General features: G+C 46.3%; 1 protein-coding gene and 1 non-coding gene across 6 annotated transcripts; both read right to left on the bottom strand.

The window, feature by feature from the left end:
- Window positions 1–6,380: 6,380 nt before the first annotated feature.
- On the bottom strand, window positions 6,381–24,053 carry CXCR1 (C-X-C motif chemokine receptor 1). Of its 5 annotated transcripts, XM_021923984.2 has the most exons (5): window positions 23,140–24,053; window positions 14,990–15,118; window positions 10,438–10,512; window positions 8,441–8,773; window positions 6,381–8,209 (listed from the first exon to the last, which is right to left on the bottom strand). In XM_021923984.2, exons 4-5 carry the CDS (start codon window positions 8,738–8,740, stop codon window positions 7,685–7,687), a joined length of 825 nt encoding a protein of 274 aa, XP_021779676.2. In that variant the 5' UTR covers window positions 8,741–8,773; window positions 10,438–10,512; window positions 14,990–15,118; window positions 23,140–24,053; the 3' UTR covers window positions 6,381–7,684. The 5 variants fall into 5 exon arrangements, with proteins under 5 accessions (XP_021779676.2, XP_021779675.2, XP_009181306.2 ...); XM_021923983.2 differs by having other exon boundaries at window positions 6,381–8,773; window positions 23,140–23,533; XM_009183042.4 differs by lacking the exon at window positions 10,438–10,512 and having other exon boundaries at window positions 6,381–8,773; window positions 23,140–23,537.
- On the bottom strand, window positions 22,784–22,887 carry LOC116269327. The gene has a single exon (XR_004176803.1). It is a non-coding gene; the product is annotated as a small nucleolar RNA U13 (small nucleolar RNA).
- Window positions 24,054–26,016: the final 1,963 nt, after the last annotated feature.

Consider the following 26,016-nt stretch of genomic DNA (forward strand, 5'->3'; position numbering starts at 1 on the left):
GTCAGGAGTTTGAGACCAGCCTGGCCAACATGGCAAAACCCTGTCTCTACTAAAAATACAAAAATTAGCTGGGCGTGGTGGTGGGTGCCTGTAATCCCAGCTACTCAGTAGGCTGAGGCAGGAGAATTGCTTGGACCCGGGAGACAGAGGTTGCAGTGAGCTGAGATCATGCCACTGCACTCCAGCCTGGGCAATAGAACAAGACTCTGTCTCAAAAATGAATGAATGAATTAATTAATTTTAAAAAATAAATATCTGAGATCAAAAGCAGGCAAGGGAGACAGAAAAAATCTCCAAGGGCCAGAAATGAAGAGGGAGTTTAAAAATGTATGGGCTTATCAGGGGGTAGGATTAAAACCAGAGGAACCCAGAAAGATACTAAAATTGATCATGTGCCTTAAGGATGGGAATGATAATACCAGTGACCCTAGAGGCCCCATATATAGCAGGAACTGTAACTTGATTGCCTATAAAATGTCAGGACCAAGAAAGAGCTGCCATGCCCTTGAATGGGGATAGAAAAGCACTTTGCAGCCTGAGACACAACCCCCAAGTGAGCTGCCTTCCTAGGTCGTGAGAGGAAAGGGGCCAACTGAGGAGCATTTCAGAATCTCAAGCCCTAGTATCAAGTGATGAGGACCTAAATCTGCCATTTGCAATGGTGTGGAAACTTAGGGCCAAGAAATATCAATAACAAAAAATGCTCTGAGCCGTGTAACCCAGTAAGGCCCCAGCAGGTGCAGCCATAAAGCCACCCTGTATAGACTTCTTCATAATCCAGGGCACATGCAAGACTCCCATGAAAAAAAAAAGATACCTTCAAAAGATGAATTCACAACAAAATGTTACAAAGAGCTGACAGTCATCGCGATCAACAGTCAGTCAACAGCAAATGGGAGAATTCACACCTGAGGAGCTAAAGATAATACAGCAATTTGGATTTGACTTTAAAATAACTATATTTTTTGCCATGCACAGTGACTCACAGCTATAATCCCAACACTTTGAGAGGTAGAGTTGGGAGAATCAATTGAGGCCAGTGATTCGAGACCAGGCTGGGCAATGTAGTGAGACTCCATCTCTACAAAAAAAAGTTTAAACATTAGCCAGAGGTGGTGGTGTGTCCCTGTACTCCCAACTACTTGGGGGCTAAGGCAGGAGTATTTTTTTTTTTTTTTTGAGACAACAAGGTCTCATTCTGTTGCCCAGGCTGGAAGGCAGTGGTGCAATCTTGGCTCACTGCAACCTCTGCCTCCCAGGATCAAACGATCCTCCCACCTTAGCCTCCAGAGTAGGTGCACGCCACCATGCCCAGCTAATTTTGTGCATGTGTGTATTTTTTTGTGGAGATGGGGTTTCACCATGTTGCCTAGGCTGGCCTTGAACTCCTCGACTCAAATGATCCTCCCACCCTGGATTCCCAAAGGGCAGTAATTACAGGCATGAGCCACTGCACCAAGCCCCTAAAATTTTTTTTATAATAGGTCAAGTTTGGTGGTTCATGCCTGAAATTCCAGAACTTTGGGAGGCCAAGGAAGGAGGATTGCTTGAGCCCAGGAGTTCAAGACAAGCCTGGGCAACATAGTAAGATTCTATCTCTACAATTTTTTTTTAAATTAACCAAAGGTGGTGTTGCATGCCTGTAGCCCCAGCTACTAGGGAGGCTGAGGTAGGAGGATTTTTTAATTTTTTTTTTTAAATAGGCAGGGGGCAGTGGCTCAACCTGTAATCCTAGCACTTTGGAAGACAAGGTGAGGGGACCACTTGGGCCCAGGAGTTGGAGACCAGCCTGGGTGACATAGGGAGACCCCGACTCTATTAAAGAATTTAAAATTAGCCAGGCAGGCATGGTGGCACACACCTGTAGTCCCAGCTACTTAACAGGCTGAGGTGGGAGGATTCCTTGAGTGGGAGGTCAAGGCTGCAGTGAACTGAGATTAGGCCACTGCATTCCAGCATGGGTGATACAGTAAGATCCTATCTCAAAAATAAAAACAAAAAAATTCTTTAAAAGAAAATTAAAGAATAAGGAAAACAAAGGGTGGAAAACTGTCAAAGAACTAATACCAGATAAATTTATATAACCTAAACTTCCAGATTAAGAAAATTTACCAAGTGCCCAGCACAATGAATGAAGAAAAGCACCACCAAGGTATACATCATGAATTCTAAAACTAAAAAGAAGATTTAAATGCTGAAATGATTGCATACAGTTAAAATCCAAAGCAATCTTTAAAAAAAAAAAAAAGCTGCTAGAACTAATAAATGAATTTACTTAGGTCCCAAGTTACAAGGTCAATATACATACTGCAACTACATTTCTATATGCTACAGTGACCAAAAAAAACTTGGGAAATGAAAACTTTTTAAGATATCGTTTGTAATAGCATCCAAAAAACCCATAAAATACTTAGGGACAAATTTAGCAAAATAAGTACAAGATTTATGTACCAAGAACTATAAAACATCCTTTGCAAAAAATTAAAGAAGACTTAAATGGAGAAAGATATCTTGCCCATGGACTAGAAGACTCAATACTATAGTGTCAATTTTCTCTAAATTGATCCATGGATTCTACATAATCCAAATCAAAATCCCAGCTGGGTGTTTTATAGAAATTGATAAGCAGATTCTAAAATTTCTCTGGAAACATAGTCAAAGCAACTTAGGAAAGAGGAACTGGCCCCTTCCCTAAGAGTCACCTGTCCAGGTTGGAAGAAGACAATGAAGGACTCCAGGAGAGAGGTCTTCGAGAAAGAAAAATTAATAGATTATCTGCTGAATGTGGATGTGTTGAGGGAGACATTGGAACTGATGTCATGATAAATACATGGAACGTCCTCTCCTCAACTGCAGGGAAAACAAAACTTGTACAAAGAAAGGAAGTGTAAACATTGAACCCAACTGTGAATAATCTTTTACCCAGTGATAATAACAAAAAATTGAAGGTTGACTTAACCAAAAAAGGTGGTATCTGTTTCTGGAGAATAGAGAAGGCAGTATTTGTGTTTGCTTGGATGGAGGTGAAAGCAGGAGAGAGATTGGGAGAATATTACATTCTCAAAGTCAAAAGAGAGAGTCGGTGATGATACCTAAACCTGGAGGGGGAAAAAAACAAGAACTAGCAGAGCGCTGGTCACAGTGGCTCACACCTGTAATCCCAGCACTTTGGGAGGCTGAGGTGGGGGGATCACTTGAGGTCAGGAGTTCAAGATTACCCTGGCCAACGTGGTGAAACCCTGTCTCTACCAAAACAATGCAATAATTAGCCAGGCATAGTGGCAGACGCCTATAGTCCCAGCTACTCAGGAGGCTGGGGTGGGAGAATGACTTGAACCAGAGAGGTGGAGGTTGCAGTGAGTTGAGATCATGCCACTGCGCTCCAGCCTGGGAGACTGAGTGAGATTAAAAAAAAAAAAAAAAAAAGAAAAAAAAGAAAAAACTAGCAGAACAAGTACGATATTTAGAAATATATAGATCACTATCAGATGAAACAGCTAGGAGAGCTGACAGCTGCTGCCCTTGTCTGCAGGGACTGGAGCTGGAAGACTGCTGGTTTTTTGTTATAAGCTTCATAAAGCCATTTCATTTTTTCAACAATGTGTATGAAATACTTACACAATAAAAAGAAAATTTAATCTTAAAAAGTCGAGTTAACATATTTCCATTATTTTTTATTTTATTATGTCTTTGATTCATTTCTACCCTGAAGATTGGAAGGAAGACTTTGGATTTAAAAACTGAATACCAAGCTGGAAGAAAACATTGGTGCTGAGAGCTCCACTGTTAGCTCCTTAGGGCTTTCTGGGTGGAACCCAGAGTGGCCTCTCTGACCTCTGCACGGAAACAACAAAAGACTGGGCTCCACCACTGTCTCTTGGTGAGTGGTCTTCTCTAGGAAGGTGCATCTTTGGGACAATCCTCAGACCAAAGAGGAGACTGTCATTTTACTTCATTTGCATCTTTGAGATTTTTCAGTCTCTGAAAGACTCTTGTTGAAATACTACTTTGCTGAGAAAGGGGCAAATTTTACCTCTATGGCATAAAATGTGGATTATCAATTAGTATTTTTGCTAGAATTAACAAGAATGGGCCAGGGGATGGAGGGCAAGGGGTGGTGAGAGGCTGTGGTAGGTCAGAAGGAGAACTGGTTTAGGGGAAAACAGTAGATTTTGACATTTGATTTAGAGTCTCAAATGTTGTCACCAAGGCTACAAAACAAATTTTAGAATTTTAACATCGGGAAGCATTGTGCAGAACATGCTGTTACCTCCTAATCCCCATCCCTCACCTTACCCTGATATGCATCTGCTCCATAATCCCAATCTCATCACTGACCCCTCCCATTTCTGACCCCCACTCCTGTCCTAAGATTCACCCCATCCCTAGTCCCAGCCCTATCCTAGACAAGTGAGTCCCTCCTTAAGGCAAACACTCTCCCTGCCTCTGACCAGATCTAATCCTCACCCTATCTAGTAATTGAAATATCAGTTTTTGATACTTCAATATGTTGTTAACTAAGTACCAAAATCCTGACATTTTTTAAAAATCTGAAATCCAAATCATTTGTGTCTTGAGCTATACCCAGAAAATTACAGGCTGCATTAAAATTTCCAATCAACCTGGGTGCAGTGGCTCACACCTGTAATCCCAGCACTTTAAGAGGCCGAAGCAGGCAGATCACTTGAGCTCAGAGGTCGAAGGCCAGCCTGGGCAATGTGGCAAGACCCCATATCTACAAAAAATTTTAAAAATTAGCTGGGCATGATGGCACACAGCTCTGGTCCAAGCTACTCTGGAAGCTGAGTTGGGAGGATTACCTGAACTCAGAAGGTTGAGGCTGCAGTGAGCTGTGTCTGCACCACTGCACTCCAGCCTGGGTGACAGAGCAAGACTCTGTCTCATTTAAAAAAAAAAAAAATCTAATCAAAAAATGTTGCACTTGTTTGAAGAGTCCACTATATCCTTCCCCTGTATAAAGCACTTCTGAGTTGTTTTGTTGCTGTTTGAGCCTCATTTCCCAAGTTCCTAGTGAGGCTGAGCATTTTTCATGCTCTTATGAGTAATTTGCATTTCCCCTGGACCCAACATGGAAGCCCCTGATGGAATCATCCTGGCAGGGGCATAGGTGAAGAAGGAGGAAGTTGGACTTTGAGGAAACAGTAGGAGAGGTGGAGGGGGATTAGAGGAGGGAAGAGAGGAAAAGGAGGTTCCAGTTCTCAGCCTTCTGCCCTAGATTCTCTCTGCATCATCTGTATCCCTCTTGTCTTCTCTGCTGAATCAGGTCTATTTCTTAGGGCTCGAGTGCCTAACTCACTCCTCACTCACCTGCCTGGAGAGCCTCAAGCAAGACAGACTGAGGAGCCTCAGTCCTGGCCCCTGGAAGAGCATCTTAGATAATACCCCATATGGGGTGATGACCCTACCAGGCATGTCTTCTGCTCCAGCCTCGTAGCTACTAAGCCTTCCCTGACATTCATTCTAGGCCTGACACCCCCTCCCTGAGCCTCACCACTCCCCTACACTTATCCCATTCCAAAGCCTCACACTGTATCTGGTCCCAGCTCCATATTGAATCTCCCTGTTCCCAACACCTCACTGCAACCCTGACTCTTACTCTCCCTCCTTGTAGATCTCTCCCGATTCCTGGCATTCATCCTTCTCTGACCTCCTCCCAAGCTGCCACCCCATCCCTGCCCCCACCCCATCTTTGATTTCAACATCAATCGCTGATCCCCATCTCAAGCTTGATCTAGGTCCTGTCTCTGAGCCTCACCCTATTCCCAACCTCAAGCCATCCCTGATCCTTCCCCACACATGCTAAACCCACACACTCTCAGTTTTGCTTAAGCTAGTTTGACTTCTGTTTCTATCATTTGCTAACAGAAGAGCCCTGACATCGTCAGCCCTCACTTGAGACATCTTTACACAGATAAACATCTAATGAAGCTAAACCACAAAGGCAAACTTAATAAGTGGACAGCGGGAGGCTGAAAGGGGAGAGGACAGACAAGAGGAGCTTTGAGCAGATGGTGTGCGAATGAGCTGTGGTTGGCCGGGAGCAGTGGCTCGCACCTGTAATCCCAGCACTTTGGGAGGCCGAGGCGGGTGGATCATGAGGTCAGGAGATCGAGACCATTCTGGCTAACACGGTGAAACCCCATCTCTACTAAAAATACAAAAAAATTAGCCGGGCATGTTGGTGGGCACCTGTAGTCCCAGCTACTCGGGAGGCTGAGGCAGGAGAATGGTGTGAACCCGGGAGGCGGAGCTTGCAGTGAGCCAAGATCGTGCCACTGCGCTCCAGCTTGGGCGACAGAACGAGACTCCGTCTCAAAAAAAAAAAAAAAATGAGCTGTGGTCTTTTCAACATGCGTTCATTCCTGTGATCATTATTTATTGAGCATTTAACAGGCTCCAGGCACCAAGGACACAGAGTGAATAAACTGACAGGGCCCTGTCTCCAAGGAGGGAAAACAGACTAGGAAAAAACTGCAACTCACAGAAAGCATTTTGGGAGGGAGAGGCAAGCTCACGTAGTTCGAGGAAGCCAGGCAAGGCCTAACCCAGAAGATGATGCTCACCTCAGGGTGAAGCTGAGACTCCCTGGAGGAGCATTTCCTTTTACTTGTGGACAAAAGGATCCTCCTCCGCCTGGAGTATGGGCATGAACAGGAGTTTCTGTGCCTCAAGAGACTATTCTAGCAGGAGTTAAAGCCCCAGGGAATGCTGCCTTTCAACCCAGAGAAGTGCCTTCTTAGGAGGTGCTGCCCCCATTCTACTGCAGGAACAGTCAACAATGCCACACACACCCTTGACTCTGTCACACCCAAGATACTTCCACAGGGACAAGCATGGAACAGACACTTTATTAGGAACATCTGCCTGCCCAGTGGACTGGTGGCTGTGCATGGCTTTCTGGGGATGCTGATGCTCCGTGCCAGCCTGGAAGCTGCAGGAGGGAAGGGCTAAGGGCTGCTTGTCTCGGTCCACCTGGGGCTCAGCAGGTGGCCAGCACATGTGTGTGCAATGTTGGGCATGGGGGTAAAGGGGGTTCTTGTGGCATGGATCTGGCATCCAAACCCTCTTCCTCTTTGTTCACCCAACACCCCCAAGGGGAACATGTGTTTCCAGCTCCTCACAAAGCCACCTGGTGGGTTGATGTTTTGGCAGTGCCTGCCTCAATGACTCCAGCCGACACTGTAACAAACCTAAGGTGGGAAAACCACTCCCGGAGCTCAGATCACAGCACACAGAGCCACCAGCCTGGGGGCTCAACACTTAACACTCAGAGTTGAAGAGATGCTCCTGAGAGGGTCAACGAGAGCATCCAACCCTTATGAGGACATAGCTTCAGCCCTAGTCTTTCATCTAATGTCAGATTCGGGGCTCAGATGTGACTATGCTAATTAGCCAGTTAGGGGTTAAAGATGTGACGTTCAACAGGAATGATGGTGCTTCCTTTCCATGGAGCCGCAAAGGCTGGTCCTTGGAGGTACCTCAGCAGCTCCTCAGAAGGTGGGTATGGCCCCTGAAGACAACAGTTCCTAACTTCCCCACACCCTATAGCATCCCCCCAAAACCCAGATAGTGCCTGTCCAGAGCCAGACCACCTTCCACACACAACCTCAGAGTGTTGGTTATTCTTTCCTTATGAGAAGAGATATTCCTTCATCGATGGTTTTCAGAGGTTGGAAGAGACATTGACAGAGGAAGAAGTGTAGGAGGTAACATGATGACGTGCCAAAAATTCCTTGCTGACCAGGCCATGTGTGGCCAGGATCTTGAGGAATCCATGGCGAAAATTTTGACCGATGAAGGCGTAGATGATGGGGTTGAGGCAACTATGGAGAACTCCCAGAATCTCGGTGGCATCCAGGGCCCGGCCAATGTCATCGCGGCGCTCACAGCTCTCCTTGATCAGGTGGGTCCTCATGAGGGTGTCTGCAAGCAGGACCAGGTGGTAGGGCAGCCAGCAGAGCAGGAAGATGAGGACGACAGCAAAGATGACCTTCATGGCCCGGTGCTTCTGCCCTATGTGGGCCTTAAACAGCGTATGCAGGGTGAATCCATAGCAGAACAGCATGATCAGCAGCGGCAAGATGAAGCCAAAGGTGTGAGGCACGATCCGCAACACCATCCGCCATTTTGCTGTGTCATTTCCCAGGACCTCATAGCAAACTGGACTGGAGTTGTTTCGATGATAAGCCTGGCGGAAAAGGAAGAAGGGCAGGGACAGAATCACAGACAGTCCCCAGCAAATGAGACAAACAAATCTGACTGAGTGACGCTTCTGGATCAGTGTGCGTGTGGCATGGACAATGGCCAGGTAACGGTCCACACTGATGCAGGCCAGTAGCAGGATGCCACTGTAGAAGTTGACTTCCTTCAGGAGTGAGACCACCTTGCACAGGAGTGTGCCAAAAATCCAGCCATTCACCTTGGAGGCAGCCCAGATGGGCAAGGTCAGGGCAAAGAGTAGGTCGGCCATGGCCAGGTTCAGCAGGTAGACATCAGTGACGGAACGGCCGACCCTGCTGTATAAGATGACCAGCATCACGAGAGAATTTCCCAGCAGGCTCAGCAGGAACACTAGGGCATAGGTGACAATCACAACATACTTGTTGAGTGACTCAGTCTCTAGCCTACAGGGGCTATAATCTTCATCTGTAGGTGGCATGCCAGTGAAATTTAGATCAAAGTCATCACCCCACATCTGTGGATCTGTAGCATTCGACATGTTCTCTTCAGTTTCAGCAATGGTTTGATCTAGCTGGAAGGTTAGAAGGAAGGAAATGTGATTTAGTAGCTTGGATTCAAGGCATTGTCGTAAAGGATGAGAGAGCAGTTACTGGGATATCCTTTGCTTCCCTGTTTTTTTGGCAACGAGAGCCCCCCTTCCTCCTTTGCCTCCGACCTGGGGTTCTTTGGAGGTTGGCTTCCCAGTGTTCTCCACCTTCCACAATTCCAAGGCCTGGCCTGAGTATGGGGTAATATGGGGAATATGGGGAAAATGCCTTAGCCCTAGCTCAACCTACAACTTCCTCCTCTCAGCCTATGTCTCTACCTCTGTCCCTCTTTAGCCTTCTCCATCCTCAGTTGTGTCTGTGCATTCAGATGTGGGAACCAGGTTGGTCTTAGACATTCAGGGAAGGGCCAGCATTAAGCAAAATGCAAGAAGGCAAACCTGTTCCCAGGTGGCCCCTTCTACTATTTCCTTTCCTATATTCTCCCTGATTCTTGTTTTCCCTCCTTAAAATCTACTGGGGGAAGCAAGTGATAACAACACGTTGCATTAAACTGTATATTTTAAGCCTTGTCTTTAAATGAGCAGCATACATTTTGTTCCTCTGTCTAAAGGAGTTTTAAGTATTTGAGAAGACAAAGTCTCCTTCTTGGTCCCTGAAACCCTCCACCCCTGACAAAATTCACAAAATTGTTCAAGAGTTTTCAAATGTATTTCCTATTGTGAAATATTTTGCTGAAATAAGATCTTGCCAGAAGCCCAGTATGTGAAACAGATAAAAGCTAAGCCACTGTGGGGCAGAGTGTGCTAACCTCCCAACCCAGATGGCCCCTAAAGAGCCCCTTGAAGCTCCAGGGCTCTCCAGAGAACCGTCTGAAAACCTTTGGAAAGTCACCTAGGTTGGTTGTAAAGTCACCTAGCATCCAGTCTTCATTCTATCCTGAGTCTACTATTAATAAGTCTCGTGTGTAATCCCAGCACTTTGGGAGGCCGAGGCAGGTGGATCATAAAGTCAGGAGTTCGAGACCAGCCTGACCAACATGATGAAACCCTGTCTCCACTAAAAATACAAAAAAATTAGCTGGGTGTGGTATTGTGCACCTGTAATCCCAACTACTCAGGAGGCTGAGGCAGGAGAATCACTTGAACCTGGGAGATGGAGGTTGCAGTGAGCCAAGATCGTGCCATTGCACTATAGCCTGGGCAACAGAGTGAGACTCCATCTCAAAAAAATAAGTAAATAAATAAGTCTCATGACCTTCAATGGAGTCTCGTATCCCTATAGATTTCAGTCTTCTCATCTGCAAATCGAGGAAGACAGAGTCGTCCACTTCTCATTTGCTGCCAGGCCTGAGGGTGTATGATGAGTCCACTGAGATCCACACATTTTAGTATGTTCCCTCCCTACCAGTATTTGCATCTTCACCAAAGACAAAGTCTTAAGGTGAAGCAATAAACACCAAATTGGGGAATTCTCAGCCTCTTTCCACAAAAGGGTGAGGTATAAAAAGAGAGGACAAGGAGGCTGTCCTCCTCACCTGCTACCTCTATGTATGAGTGGTGGTCACAAGAGAGGAAGCGGGCAGCAGAAATCCCCAGCTCCCACAGAAATGAACACATTTTCCAAAATAAAGTCAAGCTGAGCAGCCCTACCCCACAGAAAGTCCTAGCAAGCGGAGGCGGCTTCCTACCTGAGGCACCAGCCAGGTGTGTCCAAAGGTAGGAGCTGCAGTCAGAGATCAGAGTGACTTAACAGCTAGAGGGCCCTTGATGAATAAAGGAAAATAAGGAAACCACGTCAGACGACACCTCCCTTCTGAGCCCCACCCATGTCTACGTTTGGGGAAGAACAGTTTAAGTCAAGGGATCGCAGACTCGTGATTAGACTGCCAGGGTCCATATGACCAAGCAGGGGTCCCAGGTGTGAAGCTGGGGTTGAGGATCCATTATCTGAGTTCTCCACTTTATGGATGATCGTTTTTATTCTTTTCCTTTTCTTGGATTTATTTCCATTTGTTTATTCCTAAATTCCCTGGTAGATCACCTGTAGAAGCTTGCAACTTGCCTGACAAGAAGAAAGGGGGAAGGATTTGACTTACAGCAGAGACTTCAGAAGGAGTCCCCTGTAGGAGGGACTTGGGGGCAATTCGATGGGAAAGAGGAGGAGGACTGCACTTGAGTTGTGTTTGAACAGCAGGCCCTCAATCTCTACTTATTTTGCAGCCTTCTTTGATGTGGCCTGGTGGGGATTTGACGGGAACATGAACCCTCCTTTGCCGCCAGCCACTCTTTTGCACAACCACTGACAATGACCAGTTGATTGAAATAGCTCTGAGGCTGAGGGCATAGGCCACTCCCAGAGGCTGGCTGGTTAGCAGAGAGACCACAGAGCTGGGGCAGTCCACGAATGGAAGAGCTGGGGTCAAGGTCACTGCTGCCCCTATCTCAGTAATGGAGAACAGCGTCTCTGGAACCCACCTTAGCTGCCTCCAGCAGCTAATAGCTGTCCTCTAGCTTGAGTCTTCCGGCACCTTCGTCACTTCTCCATATAACATGAACCCAACTGTGAGGCATTTACAAGTCACCCCTCTTCTAGCTTGGGAGCCATGAGACAGCAAGAACCCTCTTCGGTTCATTTTTATGTTCTCTTTCAGGGAATATAGTAGGTGCTCAATCAATGGTTGCAGAATAAATGAAGAGAGACATTGCGCCTGTGATTCATGGACCATACGTCACCACCACGACTCAGCATCTATTGCTTTTGGCTACACACTAAAGTCACTGGTATGCCTGATAGTTTCACTTCCATACAGCCCAGCTGGTCTGCCTGGCATTGCTTCTTCCCAACCCTCCTCTAATGTTTGGAGCTAGTGCCAGTCTGTGCAAGTATAAATCCTGCCCTACCACAAATGCCAAATTTATCATGCCATGGATTCCTACAGCTCTGCACTGGAAAGACAATTTTTCTTTTTTTTTTTTTTTTTTTTTGAGACGGAGTCTCGCTCTGTCTCCCAGGTTGGAGTTCAATGACGGGATCTCGGCTCACTGCAAGCTCCGTCTTCCAGGTTCACGCCATTCTCCTGCCTCAGCCTCCCAAGTAACTGGGACTACAGGCGCCCGCCACCACGCCTGGCTAATTTTTTTGTATTTTTAGTAGAAACGGGGTTTCACCGTGTTAGCCAGGATGGTCTCGATCTCCTGACCTCATGATCTGCCCGCCTTGGCCTCCCAAAGTGCTGGGATTACAGGCGTGAGCCACTGCACCCGGCCCATTTTTTCCTTTTTTAAGAGACAGGCTCTCACTGTGTTGCCGAGGCTGAGTGCAGTGGTGTAATCATAGCTCGGTATAACCTCAAATGCCTGGACTCAAGTAATCCTCCTACCTCAAACTCCTGAATAGCTGGGGCTACCAGCAAGAGCCACTACATCTGGCTTTCTTTTTTTATATATTTTATTTTTATTTTTATTATTTATTTATTTATTTATTTGTAGAGAAAGGGTCCTGATATACTGCCCAGGCTTATCTTGAACTCCTAGCCTCTAGTGATCCTCCTGCCTTTGCCTCCCAAAGCACTAGGATTACAGGCATAAGCCACCATGCCCAGGCAGCAAGCCTATTTTTTAAGCTAAGTCGTGCTCTCCTCCTGGGCTCTTTTATCATTCATAAATGGTAACAGGAAGTGCAAGGAGACAATAGCCACTCACGCTTTGCTTTTACTGATGTTGGACTATTGTGCTCTGATGCCTAGACTAGAAAGGAGTCAAAGATGGGGTAGTCCCAGGAGGTGGGAGACTCCCTCTATTAATCATCTAGGGTAAAAGCAGCCCCGAGGGCAGAAAATAGTCACTAGGGACACAGGAGAAAAAAGACGGGGGCCTGGATTGCAAAACACCTGCCTATTATGACCCTGAGGCCAGGAGAAGGATAGTTTTTGCCACAAGGGGGCAGCAGTCGCTGGACAGGCAATCCCCTGCGAGACACCCCCTTGAGAAAGAACAGGGCCAGCCAAGAGCAGGTATATTTAATACCCGGTGTGAAGTTCTTCTTGGTGTATAATTCCCTTCTGCTTTTCCTAAACCCTCAGTAAGTCGGTTCACCATTCCAGTGTATTTCAAGGAATCACTGAGGGGTTAGGGAAAGGTCTGGTCTCCTGGAGCTGGAGGAGTGAAGGGGAAGCAGCCCTGCTGCATGAGTGTGGTGGGGGCAACAGCGATGCGGGTGTCTCCAGGAGAAGTTGCATCTGGAGGACAAGGGTGGAAACCTTTCACTTCGCAGTAGGACGAGCATTTTACTGAAGGAGGGAGAAAGCACATATAGATGAGTTTAGAATAAAATTTTACCCACTTTAAAATGCTCCAGCGAGTCAGCCCACCCAAACTATCTTCCATACCTCACTTCCCACTTATAACTGTGCCCTCTTAAAATGGCCTAGAATGCTCCTGCTGAGAAAACATTTTTCCATTCCATATAGAACTCCCAATGCCACAAAGAAAGCTGTGACAGGTGCAGCCCAAATGCCAGTTAACTGGCAAAATGTGACATCTCTTTGGGTGACATCTTCTTACCACTCTGTTTCAAACATGGTGGCTTCTACACAGACCATATGAACAGCACAATAGGGCTGTAAGAACATCTATTTTGTCCCTGAATCAGCCTTATGCCAGCTTAAGCATCTCTTCTCATTCCTCCAGAAGAATCCACTTGGATCTGGGATCAAAGTGGAGGAACGGGGTAGAAGGAGGTTTCTCCTCTCTCTCCAGTGACATCCTCATAACTACAGTAACAGGCTCAGGGAGTAAGTCTGTGACCTGAGATGATCCAGTCAGAGCAAAGGTCAGATGTTTGCTCAACGAATGCAGAAAAGCAAGTATATAGTCTTGTTGCAGACAGCAGCCATTTTGCTACCATAAATGGCAAAAACAGTCCAAGGAAGAAACCAACACGCAGACGAAGGCACAGCTGAGAGAATCAGAGAAACAGACCCGGAGTCCTGAACAAATCATGCCCAGAGGCCATCTTCTCTCTGTACTTTGTTCAGTTCCAAAAGCCAATACATTCTCTTTATTGTTAAGACCAGTTCAGGTTGACTTTTCTGTTACGAGCAACCAAAACATGCCCAACTGTGAGAATTCTGGAAACCAAACATGGTCTAGGATGAGAGGAGCAGGAAGTAGTGTCAGTGAGACACTGGGTCCCGGCTGCAGTGGTAAAGATACAGGGTCATTGACAGACATGTGACCTGGCCAGGCGCAGACCTCCTAGCCCTGATCTCCAACCTCCAGAGGAAGCCAGAGAAGGACCTTGAAAAATGAGCATATTTGTTTCCTGCAATCTCCGTTTTAAAAATTAAATTAAAAAATTGTTTCCTGCAATCTCAATTAAAAAAAAAATAATAACAAATAAATAGGCCAGGCATGGTGGCTCATGCCTGTAATCCCAACACTTTGGGAGGCCAAGGTGGGAGGATTGCTTGAGTTCAGGAGTTCAAGACCAACCTGAGCAACACAGCAAGACCTCATCTCTCTAAAAATAAAAAGTAAAAGTAAAAATTAGCTGGGCATGGTGGTGAGTGCCTGTAGTCCCAGCTATTAGGGAGGGTGAGGCAGGAGGATCGCTTGAGCCGGAGAGATCAAGGCTAAGTGAGCTATGATTACAGCACTGCACTCCAGCCTGGGTGATGAAGTGAGATCCTGTCTCTAAATAAATAAATAAAGTCAGCCTGGGCATCATAGTGACACCCCATCTCTACAAAAATGTTTTAATTATCTGGATATAGTGGCACACACCTATAGTCCCAGCTACATGGAAAGCTGAGGCAAGAGGATTGCTTGAGCCCAGGAGCTCAAGGCTGCAGTGAGCTGTGATCACTCCACTGCACTCCAGCCTGGGAGACAGAGTGATATACTGTCCCGAAAGAAAGAAAATTTAAAAAAAGAAAGTGAGCATCTGAACACTCATCTGAATGAAACCCTCTGGAATGGATTCAGAAAATTCTCATGAATGACCCAGAATTCCCTGCTTTGGAGCCAGACAGAGCAGGATAGAAATACTGGCTCTTCTTTACCAGTTCGTGATCTTGATGGTGATAGGAAAGCATTTTTATATTCTATGCCGAACACCCAGTGCCACGAAGAAAGCTGTGACAGGTGCAGCCTGAATGCCAGTCAACTGGCAAAATGTGGCATCTCTTAACATTTATCAAAATCTCCTTATCTATAAAAAATGGGGATAATAATACTCACCTCTCCAAGCTGTTGTGATGATGGAAGGCTTGAGCACCAAACCAGCTGGTACAAATCCTAACTCTGTCCCTGGCTAGATGTATGCTCTTGGGCAGCTTAGATGCTCACTCTGTGCCTCAGTTTTCTCACCTGTAAAAGGATAATAAAAGTAGGACCTAGTTTGTAGGATTGGCATCAGGATCAATTAGTTAATATGTGTAAAGTAGTTGGCACAGTGTCTGGCAGACAATAAGTGTTAAGTCACTTTTAGTTCATCCTGGTCTGGCTGGCTCCAAAGCAGGGAATTCTGGGTCCCTCATGAGGATTTCTGAATCCATTCCGGAGGCTTTCCTTCAAACGAGGGCTCAGATGCCCACTTTCCTTTATTTTTGTTTCTTTCAGGACAGGACCTCACTCTGTCTCCCAGGCCGGAGCGCAGTGGAGTGATCATAGCTCACTGCAGCCTTGAACTCCCGGGCTCAAGCGATCCCCTTGCCGCAGCCTCCCGTGTAGCTGGGACTACAGGTGTGTGCCACCACACCTAGATAATTAAAACACTTTTTTAGAGATGAGGATCTTGCTATGTTGCCCAGGCTCTTATGATCACTTTATTTATTTATTTAGTACACAACCCCCTGTGGTCCTGTTGGGGGACTGTGTATCAAACACACCCAAAAATGCAGAACCTTTGACCCTGAAATTCCACTAAAGGAGGGAAGGGAGGAAGGGAGGAAGGGAGGGAGAGGAGAGAGGGAGGGAGGGAGGAAGGAGGGAGGGAGGGAGGAAGGAAGGAAGGAAGGAAGGAAGGAAGGAAAGAAGGAAGGAAGGAAGGAAGGAAGTTAGTTTATCACAGGGTTGTTTATAATAATAAAACGGCAATAATTTCAATGTTCTTCAAAAAAGTTTATACAAATTACACTGGATTTATAAAATGAAACACTATGCTTCTATTTAAAATAATGTACAGCTATAATTAATGCTATGGAAAAATGTTTGTAATAGGATGCCAAGTGGCAATAAAGATTAACAAGCAGAATGTACAGTATAACATTTTGTGTCAAATACATATATGTATATGCACAGGGAAAACATGGGAAATGTAGTCAAATGTTAGCAGGGGTTATCTTTGGGGACTGTAGATATTTGGGATTGTAGCTATTTGCTTCCTTGCTTACGTCTTTCGATGTTGCCCAATCTTTAAAATGAGCATTACTTTTGCAATCAGAAAAAAACAAAACAAGACAATACACACCAGGCGCAGTGGTTCACGCCTGTAATCCCAACACTTCAGGAGGCCGAGGCAGGTGGGTTGCTTGAGATCAGTAGTTTGAGACCAGCCTGGCCAACATGGTGAAACCCCGTCTCCACCAAAAATAAAAAAAATTAGCCGGGCATGGTGGCATGTGCCTATAATCCCAGCTACTCGGGAGGCTGAGGCAGGAGAATCACTTGAGCCCAGGAGGCGGAGGTGAGCTGAGATTGCACCATTGCACTCCAGCCTGGGTGGCAGAGCAGGACTCGGTCTCAAAAAATAAAAGAAAAAAAATACATATTTAGCCGTTTTCATAAAAATCAGTAAATAAATACCACTGCGGCAGTCATTCCCGTCCCCTCACTCCAATTTGCCTGCACAGCTCCATTTGTGAGCAGATGCCCAGGACTCTGAGCTTCCGCCCCACTGGGTTCCTCCCTCCTCAGCCCTGAAACCTACAGGCTTTTTTGCCTCTGGGCTCCCACACCACTTAGTTCTCCACCGCTGCTGTTTTCTCAGACTGTTTCATGCTTATTTTTAGGAGTCTTTGTCTCCCACTGGAGTATCAGTAGGCAGGACTCGGGCACCACGCCTGGCACGTGGTCATGATTCATAAAGCTCCCCTGCCTTCTCCCTTGGCCCCTCCTGAAGGCAAGAACTGTAAAGGATTCTAGTTTGCATCCCTGGTGCCCAGCAAAGTGTGTGACACAAGGAGGGGTGTGTGACCTCTGCAGCTGCCTGGGACCTGGGCTTAGAAAAGCCCCAACTTAGGGTCTGATATTCTACAGTCACTGTCTTATAAATCTTAATAATTTTATCTTGGAATGTGTGTTTTACAAGTGAAGTCAGCCAGGCACAGTGACTCATGGCTGTAATCCCAGCACTTTGGGAGGCAAGACTAGAGGATCGCTTGAGTTCAGGAGTTTGAAATCTGCCTGGGCAACATAGCGAGATCCCCATCTCTACAAAAAAAAAAAATTTTTTTTTTAGGCCGGGCATGGTGGCTCACGCCTGCAATCACTGCACTTTGGGAAGCCAAGGCAGGTGGATCACGAGGTCAGAAGTTTGAGACCAGCCTGGCCAACATAGTGAAACCCTGTCTCTACTAAAAATACAAAAACTAGCCGGGCATAGTGGCACACATCTGTAATCCCAGCTATGCGGGAGGCTGAGGCAGGAGAATCGTTTGAACCTGGGAGGCAGAGTTTGCAGTGAGCCGAGATCATGCCACTGCACTCCAGCTTGGGCGACAGAGTTAGACTTCCTCTCAAAAAAAAAAAAAAATTGTTTTGTAACTACAAATTAGAAAAAAAACATGTGAAGTCCACTGGATCATGCACAGGTACTGGGAGCCTCAGCTCACATGCTGTCCTACCTTTGTTGCCTTGAGGGATGAGGTCTCAGCTACCCACTCCCCAGCCGCTAGACCACCACAGTCCTCACCCCCTGGAGGTGACCTTGGTGCAGCCACAGGGAAGGTTAGCATCGGGACCCAGGCTCCCACGACAATCTGAACTTGTCCCACAAGTATCCCTGTGCCCCAGGGGTTGCAACATTAAAAGCAAATAAAAAACACTCTGTCCAGCGAATACAACGATGAAATGAGCTTAGACATGCCACAAATTCTCTTTATCCCTTCAGTCCTCGATCTGCTCTTTCTTCTTGTTACTTGGGCTGCAGGGCATATGAAGATTATTCCAGAGGTTCAAGCAGTTCTTGTCATCTCTGAAAAGACAGGGGGGATGTGAAATATCCCCACCTTAACACAGTGGATATGATTTGTCAAAGAATGTTTCATGCCCCAGACACCAACCTGTTAGCAGTGTGGCACTGTTTGATCTTGGGCACTTGTGGCATTGCCTGGCACTCAGTCTTCAGGGTCCATGACCGAGAATGCTCTTCTCAGACGCCCCTGCTCAAATCAGAGGCATGCCGGCTTCCAGAGGCCTCATATTGGACTCACACCTAATGTGTTGGCCTCAGAGGAGGACTCGAGGAAAACAAGAGCAAAAACTACCCTCCAGCCTCATCATGTCATAAATGACCCCGTTTCATATCAGTTACAAAGCCTGGGAGGGTGGGTCCCCTAACAGCATTTCCTAAGCCCTAAGACTCTCCCAGAGAAGAATGCCTGGGGTTGGGGAAGGGAAAGATGTCCTTCGCTCACCACCCCTCAGGCACGTGGGCAACAGGAGATAGCACAGGATTGTGTGTGGAAGGTGGACAGTCAGTGATCTAACTACCCAAGGGGTTCACCTTGCCCGCTGCCTAGACAGAGCCGATTCCTCAAGACAGGGGCATTGTGATGGAGAAAGAGTAATTTACACAGAGCCAGCCATGTGGGAGACTGGAGTTTTATTATTACTCCAATCAGTCTCCTGGAGCAATCAGGGAGCAGAGTTTTTAAGGACAACTTGCTGGGCGGGGAAAGCCAGTGAGCAAGGAGTGCTGATTGGTCAGGGATGAAATCACAGGGAGTCGAAGCTGTCATCTTGTGCTGAGTCAGTTCCTAGGTGGGGGCCACAAGATCAGATGAGCCAGTTTATCGATCTGGGTGGTGCCAGCTGATCCATCAAGCGCAGAGTCTGCGAAATATCTCAAGCACTGATCTCAGGAGCAGTTTAGGGAGTGTCAGAATCTTGCAGCCTCCAGCTACATGACTCCTAAATTATAATTTCTAATCTTATGGCTAATGTTAGCCCTACAGAGGCCATCTAGTCCCCAGGCAAGAAGGAGATCTACTTTGGGAAAGGGCTGTTATCATCTTTGTTTTAAACTATAAACTATAAACTGAGTTTCTCTCAAAGTTAGTTCAGCCTACGCCCAGGAATAAACAAGGATAGCTTGGAGGTTAGCGGCAAGATGGAGTGGATTAAGTTAGATCTCTTTCACTGTCTCAGTCATAATTTTCCAAAGGCAGTTTCAGTGATGTGTGGGGTGAAAAAGCAGATTGATAAAGTTCCCTTGTTGGGACTCGTTTGTGAAATCAATGGCTGTAAGTGGTGAAGAAGATTCACACTGCAAACACGGTGTTCTCATCTCAAAGCAAACTATACTTCCCAAGGAAACCGTGTATGTCAGGGCAAGCAGACAACACCATTCTGTATCAGGATGTGTCCCTCACGCCATGAAGTGAGGCTTCTCTTAGCTTCCCCACCAGTGACGGGTAACAGCTCCTGTTCTCAGCTGCCCTGGCTGAGCTAAGCGATGAACGCTTACCTCCCTGAGGTGGCTGCCTCACCTCACACCCCTGAGCGGAGTCAGGGAAGGATCCTGCTTCCATCAAAGGACCTCTCTCCTAGCAGACAGAACTGTTGCCTCTGCCACAGCAATTTTGGCCAAACTGGGGATGTGGGATGGGAGTTGCCCCACATTCCCCTCTCCTCTGCTTCCAAATGCCTTTGTCATACAAAGGGCAAGGGAAGCCCACACCTAGCGCTCTGACCAGAGCTGGTCAGAGATTCCCCGAGTGTCTGTCCTTACCCCAGTCTGCTCCCTGTGTCTGTGTCGTAAAGCCTGGGACTCTGGAAGGAAATGGGGAAACGGGGATAGGTAAATGTTGCCCTAAGAATGAGTCTCATTCCTCTGTTCTTGTTGGGATCCGTTCTTGGGGAGAGTGGAGATTGGGGGAAGCTTGACTGTGTCTTCATCAATAAACTGACTTACACACACAGACACACACACACACACACACACACCCCTCTTTCCAGTCAAGGGAAAGACAAAGGAAGAAAGGAAAAAGCTTTCTCCAGCATTTAAACAAGGGGCCTCGCTGGGCACAGTGGCTCACGTCTGTAATCCCAGCGCTTTGGGAGGCCGAAGCAGGTGGATCACTTGAGTCCAGAAGTTAGAGACCATCCTGGGCAACATGGCACAATCCTGTCTCTACAAAAAATACAAAAATTAGCCAGGCACGGTGGTGTGTGCCTGTAGTCCCAGCTACTTGCGGGGCTGAGGCATGATGACTGCTTGAGCCCAGGGAGTTGAGGTTGTAGTGAGCCATGATCATGCCATTGCACTACAGCCTGGGTAACAGAGCAAGAACCTGTCTCAAGAAAAATAATAATTTTAATTTTAATGTTAAAAAATTAGGACAGGCGCGGTGACTCACGCCTGTAATCCCAGCACTTTGGGAGGCCGAGGCCGGCAGATCACAAGGTCAGGAGTTCAAGACCAGCCTGGCCAATATGGTGAAACCTCATCTCTACTAAAAAATACAAAAATTAACCGGGCGTGGTGGCATGCACCTGTAATCCCAGCTACTCAGGAAGCTGAGGCAGGAGAATCACTTGAACCCGGGAGGCAGAGGTTGCAGTGAGCCGAGATTGCGCCACTGTATACTCCAGCCTATGTGACAGAGTGAAATTCTGTCTCAAAAAAATAATAATAAATAAAAATTTTTAAAAAAATAGAAAGAGGCCTACAATTTCATTTTGTAATGGGTACTGCAAATTATGTAGTCAGTCTTGATGCCAGTTAAATATGTGTTAGATAGATGAAATACTGAAGGAGTGGAGAGGAGAAATAGCAGAACAGAATTCTCACCTTAGCTCAATGGATAGCAACTATTCTTCCAATTGCCAAAATTCATGGAAGCATCACTGATGCCTCTTTATCTCTTACACTCAACATTCAATCCACCAGAAACTGCTGCTGGCTCTGCCAAAATAAATTGCAGCTCCTGTTTTCTCACCAACTCCACTGCTATTGCCCTGTCTTCTGCCACCCAGTGTCCCTTCTCACCTACATCATTGAAACAACCCCACTCATCCCTGCTCCCACTCATTGTGTTCTATGGTATATTCTCATCACACCAGCAGGAGCAATCCTTTTACAATGCATGTCAGATCATTGTCACTCCTTCTTAGTATCCTGCAACTGAAGCAGGATATTTCCCTGACCTCTTTGCAGGCGGGAACTGGAGTGGGTGCTGGAATTAGCTGGCTGCTTTGGTGTTAGTTCAATGGACAGGGGCGAACTCTACTCATTAGGACTTACTGCACTCCTCACTCATGGGAGGGGGAGCATGCAGGTGAGCAGGTACAGGAGCCGGGGTGAGTACTTTTCGGGCACCAGCAGAAACAAATTCTATACTGGCCCTGCAGCAGCATCTGGCAGGGGTGCCCACAACCCCTGAAGCCCCAGAGGAAGTGTTACAGTACTCTTTTAGCACTGCTGTCCATGGATGGCTTAAGTGTTAACAGCTTAGTGGGGGGTTAGTGTGACAGACTTCAGCACCCACACTTGCGGCACCCCAGTTCTTGTCTGGCATCCAAAAGAAAAGAGGTCACACGAACCAATTTGAAGGATGGTAAATGAGGGGGATTTTATGAGGTGGCTCTCAGCGGGATGGGGAGTTGAAAAGGGGACGGGGTGGGAAGGTCATCCTCCCCCAAAGCTATACCATCAAACTGTCCCTCTGAAATCAAGACACTTCTCTCTGACATCCAGCTATAGTCTCCAACATCCAGCTGCTTCTCCTCTCTCTGCCAGCTGAGCCTGGAGTTTTTACGGGCACAGGATAGGGGGCAAGGCAGGCCATGGGTGATTTTGAAAAAGGCAACATTTGCGCAGGAAAACAGGGATGTGTGTTCTCACTTTAGGCTGTGGTATCAGGCTTTTCAGCCAAGGACCTGCCCTCTTCTGCCCAGAATTTCCCTGTCTCCTCTCCCTATCACAATGTCTCCAAAGTACAAACTCTATTGCTTTAAACATTTTAAGTGCATTTTAACTACGTTTATAGCAGAAAAACCTGGCAAACACTACCTTACCCAAGTGAGGAAGGCTCACATCACCAGGGATGATGTATGGACCTGAGGTACACCTGATACAATGTGATGAGAAGGCACCTCACCTCTGGGGTATGCCCTCCAAAACCCGCAACCTCCGTGTCATCATGAGAAAAACATCACACAGATTGAGGGACATTCTACAGGACATCCGGCCAGTATTTCTGAAGACTGTCAAAGTCATAATAAAAAATAAAAAAATAAATAATAAATAATAATAAAAAAAAAAAAACAAGAAAAAACTGAGCAAAACTGTCACAGACCACAGGAGATTGGGGAGAGCTAACAACTAAATGAAATGTAGTGTCTTGGATTGGATCCTGGAATAGAAAGACGGGGTAAATGGAAAAACAGGCCAAATCCAAATAAAATCTGGAGTTTAGTTAATACTTGCTTTGAAAGCACTTACAAACACTCCTTGACTTGCCATGGTATTACGTCCTGATAAATCCAACATAGAGTGGAAATTTTTAAGTCATACCATCATAAGTTAGAAACCATCTGTATTTTATTTTATTGAGTTTATTCTTCAAATCAAGAATAGGTTTTGAGCCAGGCTTGGTGGTTCATGCCTGTAATCCTAGTGCTTTGGGAGGCCGAGGTGCGAGGATCCCTAGAGCCCAGAAGTTCAACACCAGCCCGGACTACATGGGGAGCCTCTCATTTATTTAAAAAAAAAAAAAGGTTTTGAATTTTGTCAAAGGCTTATGAAGATAGTTATATGACTTTTTATTCTGAGGTACATTCGTATGAGAATTATATATATTTTGTTCATGTCAGATGGGTAACGTGCTGATGTTGTGCCAAGGTTTAAGGGAGGCACATCTCACACATGCATGTGAACACCCAAGCATCACGCTTAGGAGTTACTAAAGTATCTAGTATGGGAAGGATATTGATGGTTTTCCAATGTTGAATAATGCTTGAATTTTTGGAATAAATCACACTTCATCATGAGAAAAAGTGAATCTGATAAAAGCTAAAGTCCTTAAATGGTCTTCAAGGCTTTACTCTATCTCCCTGCCCTCACCCTCTCCCCCCATCCCACCTCATTACCCCTCTGGATTTGTTTGCTAGGGCTGCTATAACAACCACAAACTGTGCAGCTTGAACAAACAGAAATTTCTTACCTCATAGTTTTGGAGATCAGAAGTTCGAAACCAAAATGCAGCAGGGTTAGTTCCTTCCAAGGGCTATAAGGGAGAGTTCTGTGCCTCTTCCCAGCTTCGGTGGTTGCTAGCAATCTTTGGTGTTCCTTGACCAGTAGAAGCATCACCCCAATCTCTGCCTTCCACTTCATGGTGCATTCTTCCTCTGTGCATTTTTCTGCGTCCCTTTTTATATGGACAGCAGTCACTGGATTAGGGTCCCCCCTCTAATGACTTTGTCTTAACTAATAACATCTGCAACGACCTCAATTCCAGATAAGGCCATCTTCTGAGGTACTGGAGGTTAGAATTTTAAAATATGAATTTGCAGGGAGAAGACACTCTTCAACCCATAACACCCTCTAACCCCTTCCACTTTGCCCCTTGTGGCTCAGCTCCAGACACTGGCCTTGCACTGCTCTTGCCTTAGGGCATTGACTCTGGCTGTTCAGTCCCTCAGAAAGGTCTTCCTTAGCTGCTCCTGCAGGTAACTCCCTCGCCTCTTCTAAGTGTTTTCTCCAACCCACCTTCTTGCTGAGGCCCATGCTGTCCCCCTTTCTGCAGCTGCACTTCCCCCAGCCTTCCTGACGTCCCTTGCCCTGATCAATCTAACACACTCTTCTTTCCTCACTGTTGTCATCCCTTCCTAACATACTATACCATCTGCTTGTTATACAGGCTATTGCTTATTGTCTCTCTCCTCCGGTGCATATAAGCTTCATGAGGGCAGGGATCCGTATCTATTTTGACCACTGTATCCCATGTGCCTAGAAGACATTACACATCTCCTTGGCAAGTAGAGGATGCAATAAACAGTTGTTGAAAGTAACGCAAAAGAAGAAAAGAAGGATTCTATTTCTAGAAACTGAAGACCCACCAGTGACTTGCCCTATGTTTCTCTTGTCTCCAGTCTCTGGGAAATAACACTGGAGGGAAAGTTAAGTCCACCATGGCTGTAATAAATGACTTAGCAAAGCAGGAGACCACTAACTGTTCTGAAAACCCCTGAGATCAAGCAAGGTTGCTTTGTGGGGAGAGGCAGGGGCAGGTGCAGAATCTACTCTTGGAGGTCAGGGTCTGGAATTGCAAGTCCAGGAGAGGGCAGCATTATCTCCAAATCAAACCAAATAACTGGAGGTGCCCAAGGAAGTAACCTACGTGAAAATTCCTCTACCCCATGGAAATGCAATTGTAAATTGCATTAGGCAGCCCACGTCTAGAACTTAACACCACCCTTTAAGGTTTGCAAACCCTTTCACATACATTCATTCTCCCCTTAAAGTCCTCCTAGATGAGAGTGTAGCATTGCTGGAGTGTGAGCTGAGTTTGCACTGAGCAATCAAACAATATCACCCATGTGGTCCCATGTTCCTCAATTTGTCACAGGCTCTAAGCACTTAACAGTCCTGTCCCCATGGTCAACCCCCATTTCCAGCCCACAGACCCTTTCTCCAGAAGGTTCTCAGCCTCTCTGAGTGAACCCACACTTTCAAATACAGCACATTTGGACTTACTGGCCAAGGGATTAAAAGGTATACAGAAAGCAAGTTTCAGAGAACTGAAGATTGTTTCACAGTTTTTAGGTCCTCCAGCTTGGGCTGCCATAACAAAATACCATAGACCAGTGATTTCAACAACAGAAGTGTGTTTCTCACAGTCCTGGAGACTAGAATCCCCAGATCAGGGTGCCAGCGTGATTGGGTTATGGTGAGGGCGCCCTCCTGGCTTGCAGATGGCTGTCTGCTCAATGTGTCCTCATATGGTGGAGAGAAAGAGAGAGAGGTCTGGTCTCTTCCTGTTTTTATGAGGACACTAATTCCACACAGGGGCCCTACCCTCATAATCTATCACCTCTCCAAAGGCCTCACCTCCAAATACCATCACAATGGGGGTTAGGACTTCAACATATGAACTTGGTGAGGACACAAACATTTTGAATCCATAGCAAGCACCATGTCACAGTTTGACTGGAACGATTTCCTTCCCTGATAACACTCCCTTACATATTCATGAGTCAAGGCTCTAGCAAGTTCTAACAAACTTTTATCTGTCTTTGATACAGGTTTGCTTATTTTCTTTTACACATGGCCAGCCGTACCAAGCTCTACCTGATATGGCCCAACCTGCATAGTCAACATTCTGTCTGATGGACTCGGCTGCCAAAGTGGTATCCATGGTTGCAGTAAAAATAAACCTCACAAATGGTGACCAGGGGGCTGGAGGGTGGAAGGGTTGGAGATGAAACTGGGCAGATGGGAGACAGATGGGAAGAAGACTCTTTGTGAATAGCTTTTCATTTTTTTTTTTATTTTTGAAACATGTGACATAGTTCCCATTACACATTTTCAATGTTGAAAAAATAATTTTAAAATGTTAAACAGTCGTAATTCAACCATGGTGGCAGAAGGCCTGTGGTGCACCTGAGAACCTGCTCTAAGCTCTGGCATGTGCAGTTGTATGTCTTCTGGCTGTTCTGTCTCAATTTCCATCCACAGAGCCAAGGAAGCTTTCAGCCAATTCCAGGGAGCATCTTTCTGGGCCCTGGGTTTAGAGACCTGTGATTCTCTTTATTCCCTCTGCTCCAGATTCTTCAAATGAGCTCACCTTGGGCTCTCTTGGCCCTGTGTCTTTCCTGTCACTGGTTTGTCAACTGCCTCCACTCTGCCTCCCCTTAGCCCTTCCTGTCCTTATGGTTTCTAAATGTGATTCTAATAGCTTCACAAATGTGCTCCTCCACTTTCCTAGGCACCAAAGAAACCTTGACCCATGGGCTTTAATTTCACCCTTGCAGTGAATTCTTATTGACTTTCACTGACCACTGGAACTCACCTACTTGCCCTGAGAACACTCCCATTACCT

Source organism: Papio anubis, chromosome 10 (genome assembly GCF_008728515.1).
Source record: "Papio anubis isolate 15944 chromosome 10, Panubis1.0, whole genome shotgun sequence".
NCBI lineage: Eukaryota > Metazoa > Chordata > Mammalia > Primates > Cercopithecidae > Papio > Papio anubis.